Source organism: Neoarius graeffei, chromosome 17 (assembly GCF_027579695.1).
Source record: "Neoarius graeffei isolate fNeoGra1 chromosome 17, fNeoGra1.pri, whole genome shotgun sequence".
NCBI classification, from domain to species: Eukaryota; Metazoa; Chordata; class Actinopteri; order Siluriformes; family Ariidae; genus Neoarius; species Neoarius graeffei.
The window spans coordinates 41,402,590-41,414,012 of NC_083585.1; the positions used below are offsets into that span (position 1 = coordinate 41,402,590).

The window sequence follows — 11,423 nt, forward strand, 5'->3', positions numbered from 1 at the left end:
TGCATAACCAGGCTTTTTAGATTCATACACTACCGTTCAAAAGTTTGGGGTCACTTTGAAATGTCCTTATTTCTGAAAGAAAAGCACTGTTCTTTTCAATGAAGATCACTTTAAACTAATCAGAAATCCACTCTATACATTGCTAATGTGGTAAATGACTATTCTAGCTGCAAATGTCTGGTTTTTGGTGCAATATCTCCATAGGTGTATAGAGGCCCATTTCCAGCAACTCTCACTCCAGTGTTCTAATGGTACAATGTGTTTGCTCATTGCCTCAGAAGGCTAATGGATGATTAGAAAACCCTTGTACAATCATGTTAGCACAGCTGAAAACAGTTGAGCTCTTTAGAGAAGCTATAAAACTGACCTTCCTTTGAGCAGATTGAGTTTCTGGAGCATCACATTTGTGGGGTCGATTAAATGCTCAAAATGGCCAGAAAAATGTCTTGACTATATTTTCTATTCATTTTACAACTTATGATGGTAAATAAAAGTGTGACTTTTCATGGAAAACACAAAATTGTCTGGGTGACCCCAAACTTTTGAACAGTAGTGTATGTTTATATTGAACTTTATCATGGGACTATATGTAATGTAGCAGTCACGACTTCAAACTGCTCGCTTTTTAAACACAGTATCCATTGTATCATTGTTGGAACCAGTCATGACAGTATAGCAACATGCCTTTCAGGCTTGTCTCCACCTGGGCGAAGTCCTTGTGCCGAAATGCACCACGGAGAAAGCAGAGAAGTCTTCAGATGCAGCAGAGGAAAGTGAGGAGAAAGCAAAGCAGAGCAGGAAGGAACAGCTACAATCACAACGTTTAAGCAAGGTCCCTTAGGGACTGTTGGGCAAAGAGACTGCCAGGTAATGGGATTGGGATTAAAGCTGTATTTGATTCCATGTTTAAAAATCTGAAAAAACAGAACAAATTAGTCCTGTCTTCCCAAGGAACGTATGTGTGTGTGTGTGTGTGTGTGTGTGTGTGTGTGTGTGTGTGTGTAAACCTGTTGCAACAGGTCTCTCTTTCTCCCATGGCTGTGTAGCTCCTGTAGTTTGGCTCTGAGCCAGAGGGAGAGATATATGTTAACACTGTTTCAGCTGAAATCATTTAGCACAGTGAGTTAGAGGAGAGAGTTAAAGAATAAGAGCGAAAGACAGACAGGTCAAGAGCCCTTCCTCAGCAGCTTTAAGGGGGCGTTTATATTTGTGGGTGTGCTTGTGAATCATATGCTTATTATGGGATGAAGTGTGCGAAAGTCTGAATGGAACAATATCTGAGGAGGGCATTCGCCAGATATAAGGTAAGTCATATCAGCGATGACAGTGGATTTTGAAATGTATGATACAATCTACTCTTGATAATTCATGAAGCACAATGATGCAATATCATATTTATAACCCATTACCTAACAAAGGATGCTAGGTCATTCTGTTAGCTGTTATTTATTTATTTATTTATTTATTTATTCATTCATTCATTCATTCATTTAAAAATATTAACTTCCCTAAATAGACATATGGTATACAGAAGAAAGTCTCCCTGCAGAATGTGGTTATGGTTATGTAGACTTTTTGTCAGGTGGAATATTTTATATATATATATAAAAAAAAAAAATATATATATATATATATATATATATATATATATATATATATATATATATATATATATATATATATATAACAATTATTCCACGAAATCGAGTCATACATGAGCTATAAGCCATGTACGACAAGATTGAGTGGAATAACTGTTTTATTCTATCCACGTTCACTGGATTTTAAGAAACAGGGCAATTTTATGTTTATTTTTTGCAAATCTGATAAATAAAAACTTTATACAAAACCTCCAACAGAATAATTTCTGCTTAGAATGTAAACAAACTGGCAAAATAACAGTAGCGATTTGTGAAAAATGCGAAAATAATAATTCTTGAAAATAATTTTAAAAAAGATATGTTCTTACCATCAAATACTTTTATTCCATATTTTGTTGCTTTTGTTTGTATTGTTTTTTTGGGGGGGTTGTTTTCGAGTAAAGTTTTTATTTCGTCCTCGGTTGGTTCAGCAACACGCTCCACCATTTTGTTTTTCTTTACTCATGGTATATGAGCTGATAGCTTATGGAATCAATTTTGTAGTAGAGCAGCCAATCAGAGTGCACGATTGTTCATATCCAGTGAATGTGGATAGAATATATATATATATATATATATATATATATATATATATATATATATATATATATATATATATATATATATATATATGCTTCCTTGTCATGCAAAAGGGCACAGGAAGGGCAAAGGCACTGGTAGCTGCAGCTGGTGTAGCACTGGATTTCTAAAATACATTTATAGAGTTGACATTGGGACTTTGATTGTCAGGCACTTGATTTACCCAAACTATGACTTTAAAGACACTTTGTTCATACTTTACATTAATGATGGAATGTGCTACCTTCATGTCCCTTACTATTAATTCTTGCATTGTAATGGACAATATACACATTTTAAATATGTACAGCAAGCATAATGCATTACATTTTTATTTTCAACATAGTGGTTCTTTTGGCAAATTTTCAAGAACACTTGTCACAAGTGTATGTGTACAAGTACATGCATGTGTAGAAGGGAGACTGGAGTAATGTGACAAATCATTGAGCCACCATGAATCGGCTTTAACATACTCATATAACTGTCCACATACTGTAAATGTCCTCAAAGTTATATAAATGAGGTTAGATTTAAACAGCATACTGAATTCAGTCTTAAAGATTTATAATCAAATTATTACACTATATCAATATTAAATTGAGGGATTATTTGACAGATTAACCTAAAGTACTCTTCACACTACTGTATTGTATTATTTCTGTTCATTTCAAAAGACAAATGAATATGCTTTGGCACCTGCAGCCTTGGTGTAGTGACATTGATAAAATGCATTCAGCTATGGGAAATGGTTCAACTTTTAAATGTTTGTACGACAGTGAAAACAGTAGGTTTGGCATCCTTTTTTTTTTTGCAGGTGATTGACCATAACCATAAAAATGAGTCAGAAAGACATTTGGAAATCTCATGATCTAATATCAAGGCGAGAACTAAACTTGTTCCACACATGTAGGTTGTGCCAGCAGAGCAACAATAACCAGGGCCTCTTTTTATTTGCCCTATAAAACTGTAAATCACTTAACACTAACCTGCCAATTATGCAAGTTAGCTCTTTATTTTTAAACTATTAATGTTTTTTTATTGTTTAAAAAAATTACACCTTTAAAGCCAAATGATGCATGCAGTTAATGGATGATTTGTGACAGATGTTTTCCTGTCTATCATATAGATTTATAAAGTAGTAGGTTAATGCAGGATCACATGGTAGTGTGATATTCCTCTATGCTGGAAATAACCAAATGCTTACAAATGCCAATAAAAGTATCTTTGCATTTATTATACACTAACACATGCTCTAGTAAAAAAAAAAAAAGAGTTATTCTGGAATTCTGTTATTCTGGAATAACATTCCCAGAATAACACTTTAACCATCAAGGTGGAGTTCTGTACTCCATTCATGACAGGTCAATTATAATGTTCACACAGCACAGCAAGAGTAATTTAGCTAGTATATAGTGACAGACAAACCATAGAAAAATCAGAGCGGCAGGAAGAGTGGTATGGCATTTTCTTTGATGCTGCTGACATTTGCTCTCACAAAATTGCACATCAGAGGAAACATTTAAAAAGCAACCCTAACAGACGAAGTGCAGAGAGGGCAAAGGGGAAAAAAAGCCCACTGTTGACATGATGAATAACATGGTAGAGAGAGAAACACAGTCCATTTGAAATGTCAGTCAAAACTGGGTAGGGAAACAAATTCTACAGGATGTTGCATTGACATGCATGAAACAGGCAAGGGATCAGTGAGGTAAATACTTTTTAGATTTACTTTGCACTGTGGTCAAAGTCCAACTGTGTGCACCGATACATGACAGGATCTGCAATACACTGCACAATTGCCAAGTTGAGCATTGAATGTGTCCAATATTATTAACCATATTAATTCATAATAATATATTTCAACTGGGTAAAAAAAAAAAATTCATACACAATTGCTTCGCAAAAGATTAAACTTAAACTGAACAAATCCTACATGCAAGGAATATAAATTTAAAGCAAGTGATCCCAATAGACACCGGATCCGATGTCATTTAACTCAAGCAGGACGTGAGCTATTCTGTCTGCTCAGCCTTTTCCTCATTGCACACCAAACAGCTTTCAATCAAGTCTCAGAGGTAAAGATATAAAGCATAAAGACGTCTCAACTTCCTCTCCAAGTCTCAGTTACACTGTCACTGTGTTCCGCATGAAGTCCAACTCACCCATCTCTCTTTCACTTCGTCTCCATTCTGCAGATAAATTTGCCTTTCTGTGACAAATGCTTCATGGTTTGTTGGTGATTTTAATGAGTCTCTTTCCCCACTCAGGCTGTTACTGTAAGTGAATGGAGAGAGCGTTTCCAGTAACTCACCTGTAGACACGTGTCTTACTCGTTCTGTGATCAGGTATCAGACGTCTCAAATAAGAAATATATATTCCCTCATTGCAAAATTGCAGGCACACAGTTTCACTATTAGGCCTACTGAAAATGCTTAAACATACAGTATACTTCAGAATGAATTTCAGTGACTGTTAAGAAGTTACTCAGTGATGAATGGGCAGAACAGCTGACAGAGCTAATTCTGGACATGTCCTGATCTAAGACAATAAAATTACAGCAAAATATAAAGCAGTGGGGTCTGTTATTAAAAAAAAAACATTATTGAAGTCGTAATAATCGGTTTTATAGCTAGCTTGTTTGGTTACTTGAATTAAATGGGTTTAAGTAAACAATGTAATCTTGAGCCTGAGGTGTTCTGCTGGTGAAAACTCAGAAACAAAAACATTACATTACATTAATGGCATTTAGCAGCTGCTCTTATCCAGAGCATCCTGGTGAGTGGCCTAGTGGTTAGCGTGTCCACCTCTTGATTGGGAGATCGGGAGTTCTACTCATGGTCGGATCATACCAAAGACCATCATAAAAATGGTGCCTACTGCCATGGCATACTGCAATACAGATGTGAGTGGGGAGTCAAACTCTCGTGGTTACCAGAGGACTAGCTCCCCACTGTAACCCTAGCTATGTAATATAGGCGAGAGGCCGAGGGCTACGAAACGGAGACCGGCGCCGCCAAACGCGCCATGAATAGTGCGGGAAGGACTTTGACTTATCCAGAGCAGTGTACAACATACCCAGAGCAGCCTGGGAGTTAGGTGCCTTGCTCAAGGGCACTTCAGCCATTCCTGCTGGTCCAGGGAATCAAACCAGCGCTCTTTTGGTCCCAAAGCTGCTTCGCTAGATTAGGCCATGGCTTCCCCAAAAAGCTCTATGCCTTTAATAAATAGGTAAAACTATTATTATTATTATTATTATTATTATTATTATTATTATTATTATTATTATACCAGTGTACACATATAAATAATGAGCCTTATATTTGAATACTTGCGATACATTAGGATGGTCTGATAACATTTGAGAAGGTATGAGATCCCCTGGTGATATTAAGCCAATGACTTCATACTGATAAAATGTTACCCACCAGAAGTAAATACAGAAAACTTAGTAGATTCTTTTGTGGCAGGCATCTGGAGGGGTATAGGTTGGAACAGAGATTCTCAACTGGTGGACTGTGGGTGTGTTCTTCTAAATCAAACAGAAAAAAAAAATCAACCTTTCTTCATCTACAAATGTATGAAACATCATACACTTGCAACTTGCATTTACCTGTCTTTAGTAAGCTAAGACTAAACATTGAGATTTCAGCCTGCACTCAAATGTATAACCAACTTGATAACACACACACACCTATGCTTTTTTCAACATAGGCTTGAAAAGGAATAATAATAATAATCTCATCTCATCTCATCTCATTATCTCTAGCCGCTTTATCCTTCTACAGGGTCGCAGGCAAGCTGGAGCCTATCCCAGCTGACTACGGGCGAAAGGCGGGGTACACCCTGGACAAGTCACCAGGTCATCACAGGGCTGACACATAGACACAGACAACCATTCACACTCACATTCACACCTACGGTCATAATAATAATAATAATAATAATAATAATTTATTTATTTATTTAAAAGCATCTCTAACACTTGCTGTATTAAATATAATTTATCTGATAATGAGGACAGAAGGGATGCTTTACGTGGTGTTGCATATCAGTCTAGACCAACCCAGGCTGTTTATTGTCTAGCCTGAGGATAGCTGTTTGAGGTTTATTTTTCTCTATTTAGTTGTACTTTGTATGGTTGGTTTGTTTCCTTGGCTGTTTGCGAGTATTGGTACCTCAACAGAATATTACACTAAGTGTTATTCTGTCACTTGTTCAGTTGGCACTAGAACTTTCTTGTCGAGAAGTTCAGCACTTCATGTACCTGACTTTCGCACTCATTGTACATCGCTTTGGATAAGAGTGTCTGCTAAATGCCATGTAATGTAATAATAATGGTGTGTTACAAAGGTATAAAGTCCTCCAAGTATAGGACCCTGGAAGTAAATGCAGTGTACTGTAATACATTAGACACAATAATTGCAGCATAATTACACAACTCTTTTTGATAATATTTATCTTCAACAATTATAATACCTCGGTCTATCATTTTGTTTTTATCCTTTGTCAAGATGTAACCAATGTTTGTGTTTTGAATTGAATAGATTTAATCTTACATGTTTGAATGCTTTTTTCATGTTTGAATGCAATTTTTAAATCTCTTGGTGCACGTTTATTTGTTTAATCTCTTTTAGTAAATGAAGGCAGCAATATTCCATTACTACATTATTCATTCAGTAAAAATTAGGAGGATTATTAAGTTAAATTGCTTAATGATTAAAGGAACAGGGCGGAACGGTGGTGTAGTGGTTAGCGCTGCCGCCTCACAGCAAGAAGGTCCGGGTTCGAGCCCCGTGGCTGGTGAGGGCCTTTCTGTACAGAGTTTGCATGTTCTCCCCGTGTCCGCGTGGGTTTCCTCCGGGTGCTCCGGTTTCCCCCACAGTCCAAAGACATGCAGGTTAGGTTAACTGGTGACTCTAAATTGACCGTAGGTGTGAATGTGAGTGTGAATGGTTGTCTGTGTCTATGTGTCAGCCCTGTGATGACCTGGCGACTTGTCCAGGGTGTACCCTGCTTTTCGCCCGTAGTCAGCTGGGATAGGCTCCAGCTTGCCTGTGACTCTGTAGAACAGGATAAAGCGGCTAGAGATAATGAGATGAGATTAAAGGAACACTGGGTGAGGTACGGCATTGAACCTGGACATGCAAATCATATACAGTATACTGTGTTTCTGCATCTTCACTAGCAATGACTCAAATGGTGGCTTATTTACACTGTATATAAAAGTATACAGTGTAAAAAAGTATATGGACACCTGACCATTACATCCATATGTGGACCTTCACCAAACTGTTGCCACAAAGTTGGAAGCACAAAATTGTGTAGAATGTCTTTGTATGCTGTAGCATTAAGATTTTAAGAGGCCAAACCTGTTCCAGCATGACAGTGCCCCTGTGCACAACGTGAGGTTTATAAAGACATGGTTTGCCAAGGTTGAAGTCGAAGAACTCAAGTAGTGTGCAAAGGGCCCTGACCTCAACCCCACTGAACACCTTTGGGATGAACTGGAACGTTGATTGCACACCAGGCCTCCTCGACTGACATCAGTGCTCAACCTCAGTAATGCTTTTGTGGTGGAATGAGCATAAATCCCTTTAGCTACGCTCCAGAATATAGTGCAAAGTCTTCCCAGAAGAGTGGAGGTTAATAATAATCTCATCTCATCTCATTATCTCTAGCCGCTTTATCCTGTTCTACAGGGTCGCAGGCAAGCTGGAGCCCATCCCAGCTGACTACGGGCGAAAGGCAGGGTACACCCTGGACAAGTCGCCAGATCATCACAGGGCTGACACATAGACACAGACAACCATTCACACTCACATTCACACCTACGGTCAATTTAGAGTCACCAGTTAACCTAACCTGCATGTCTTTGGACTGTGGGGGAAACCGTAGCAAACCCACACGGACACAGGGAGAACATGCAAACTCCGCACAGAAAGGCCCTCGCTGGCCACGGGGCTCGAACCCAGACCTTCTTGCTGTGAGGCGACAGCGCTAACCACTACACCACCGTGCCGCCATTAATAATAATAATAATAATAATAATAATAATAATAATAATAATAATAATATACCAAAAAGGGGAACTAAATATCATGTATTTTTGATAGGATGTTTATATTCATTGTATATAAGGTGCTGCAAATAAGTTGTATGTGAACATTTTTTCTTAGAGACTGGATTGTAAAATGCACCAAGCTTGAACATTCAGAATGTCTGCATCAGAGAAACTTGGAGAAAAAGCTAAAATGACTCAACTCAAACCTACTGTTTACAGCGAGGATGGAGTGCTGTTGACCTCAACTGGGGACATCATCCAACGGTGTCTGGAATACTTTGAGGATCTCCTCAATCCCACCTTCATGTTGTCTGAGGAGGATACAGAGTCTGAGGGTGCTTGGGAGGACTCGCCTATCACAGGGGCTGAGGTTGCCGAGGTGGTTAAAAAGCTCCTCGGTGGCCTGGCTCCAGGGGTGGATGAGATTCGTCCTGAGTTCCTGAAGGCACTGGATGTTGTTGGGCTGTCTTGGCTGACACGCCTCTTCAACATTGTGTGGAGGTCGGGGACAGTGCCTCTGGATTGGCAGACTGGGGTGGTGGTCCCCCTTTTTAAAAAGGGGGACTGGAGAATGTGTTCCAACTATAGGGGGATCACACTTCTCAGCCTCCCTGGGAAAGCCTATGCTGGGGTGCTGGAGAGGAGAGTCCGGTCGATAGTCGAACCTCGGATTCAGGAGGAACAATGCGGTTTTCATCCTGGTCGTGGAACACTGGACCAGCTCTTTACCTTTGCAAGAGTACTGTAGGGTGCATAGAAGTTTGCCCAATCGGTCTACATGTGTTTTGTGGACCTGGAGAAGGCTTACGACCGTGTCCCTCATGGCGCCCTGTGGGGGGTGCTTCGGGAGTATGGGGTTCAGGGCCCACTACTGCAGGCCATTCAGTCCCTGTATGACCAGAGCAGGAGTTTGGTTCGCATTGCCGGCAGTAAGTCGGACTCGTTCCCAGTGCATGTTGGACTCCACCAGGGCTGTCCTTTGTCACCAGTTCTGTTCAGAACTTTTATGGACAGAATTTCTAGGCGCAGCCAAGGGGCGGAGGGTGTCTGGTTTGGTGGCATCAGGATCACGTCTCTGCTTCTTGCGGATGATGTGGTCCTGTTGGCGTCGTCAATCTGTAACTTACAGCATGCGCTGGGACGGTTTGCAGCCAAGTGTGAAGCGGCTGGGATGAGGATCAGCACCTTCAAGTCTGTGGCCATGGTGCTCAGCTGGAAACAGGTGGAGTGCCTACTCCAGGTCAGGGGGGAGTTGCTACCTAAAGTGGAGGAGTTTAAGTATCTCGGGGTTTTATTCACAAGTGAGGGTAAGGGGGAGTGGGAGTTGGACAGAAGGATCGGGGCAGCATCAGCAGTGATGCGGACACTAAACCGGTCTGTTGTGGTAAAGAGAGAGCTAAGCCAAAAGGCAAAGCTCTCAATTTACTGGTCCGTCTATTTTCCCACTCTCACCTATGGTCACGAGCTATGGGTAGTGACCGAAAGAATGAGATCGCAGATACAAGCAGTAGAAATTAGTTTTCTCCGCACGGTGGCTGGGATCTCCCTTAGAGACAGGGTGAGAAGCTTGGTCATTCGGGAGAGACTCGGAGTAGAACCGCTGCTCCTCCACATCAAAAGGAGTTAGTTGAGGTGGTTTGGACACCTTGTTAGGCCTGGACGCCTCCCAAGTGAGGTTTTCTGGGCATGCCCCAACGGGAGGAGACCCTGGGGCAGACCCAGGACATGCTGGAGAGATTAATTCTCTCAGCTGGCCTGGGAACACCTCGGTATTCCCCCGGAAGAGCTGGTGGAGGTGGCCGGGGAGAGGGAAATCTGGACTGCTCTGCTTAGGCTGCTACCCCCGCGACCCAGATCTGGATAAGCGGTAGAAGATGGATGGATGGATGGATGGATGGATGGATGGATGGACGGACTCAACTCAAAGTTAAAATAACCCACAAGAAAATTATTTCAGCAAAAGTTGAAAAGCATGTGATGTTCATGTATTTGAATGCCATAAGTTACTAGATATTAAAAACTGAGATAAAGCAGGAGGAACATCTCGTGTGTGTGTGTGTACAGTTATCTTACAAACTACAAGCAAAACATTTCAAATCACCATCTTTATGCCAAACAATAATGTGTTGTTAGTATTAAAACTATGACCACCAATCACGATATGCTGTTGAATGCGCTGTGAAGAGAAAAAGCTATTTTCGTAATTAATTAATTAGTAAGTATCATGATGGATACTGGTTTTGTTTTTCATACTATGTTTTATATGAACACTAGGCCTGTGATGAAATAACATAATATACAGGGCATTACTTAGCCTAGTTTTAGTACTTTGTGTGAAGCAATGCGTATTTAAGCTTATTTTATGCTGATGGTAACAGATTAAATGTAGAAAATGAACTGTTTAAGTGCACTTAAGTAACTCCACTACAATCTTCAGTGGTAATATTGATAACCAAATGATGCTACCTGCTAATGTAATTTGTTAGGTAATTGTAAGGTGGGGCGGCACGGTGGTGTAGTGGTTAGCGCTGTCGCCTCACAGCAAGAAGGTCCGGGTTCGAGCCCCGTGGCCGGTGAGGGCCTTTCTGTGTGGAGTTTGCATGGTGTCCGCGTGGGTTTCCTCCAGGTGCTCCGGTTTCCCCCACAGTCCAAAGACATGCAAGTTAGGTTAACTGGTGACTCTAAATTGACCGTGAGTGTGAATGGTTGTCTGTGTCTATGTGTCAGCCCTGTGATGACCTGGCGACTTGTCCAGGGTGTACCCCGCCTTTCGCCCGTAGTCAGCTGGGATGGGCTCCAGCTTGCCTGCGACCCTGTAGAAGGATAAAGCGGCTAGAGATAATGAGATGAGAATTGTAAGGTGAAACTACTTCAAGGTTGGCTGTTTAAATATGCTTATCAAAATGTATTTTTTTCGCGGTCCAAATCCTGCGCTCTGATTGGCTGGCGAGCGGGTCCGTATCCTACAGTACGGACCCCGGTAATGGACCTCTGGCGACTCGCTCGTTCACAACAACAACAAACATAGTAGCATTTTTTGTCAACATTTATCTTTTTTAAAAAATAAGATTTATTTATAAGACTATCAAAAATCTTATATATTTTTGCCAGCATTTCTCAGGAGAATAGCATTAATTTTACAG

The 11,423-nt window shown here is 40.5% G+C and overlaps 1 protein-coding gene across 2 annotated transcripts in view; it reads left to right on the forward strand.

Annotated features, from left to right (window-relative positions):
* The first annotated feature begins 770 nt into the window (after window positions 1–770).
* The window catches only part of foxn1 (forkhead box N1), a 34,205-nt gene continuing 23,552 nt past the window's right edge, over window positions 771–11,423 (forward strand). The window contains exon 1 of one of the 2 annotated variants that reach the window (XM_060944235.1): window positions 771–867. Coding sequence is in view for 1 of the 2 variants with exons in the window: in XM_060944234.1 (XP_060800217.1) it covers window positions 1,266–1,304 (39 nt within the window). In the remaining variant the exon portion in view is untranslated. Of the gene's footprint in view, window positions 868–1,118; window positions 1,305–11,423 lie in introns of those variants that run through there. The other variant, XM_060944234.1, reaches the window with a different exon arrangement.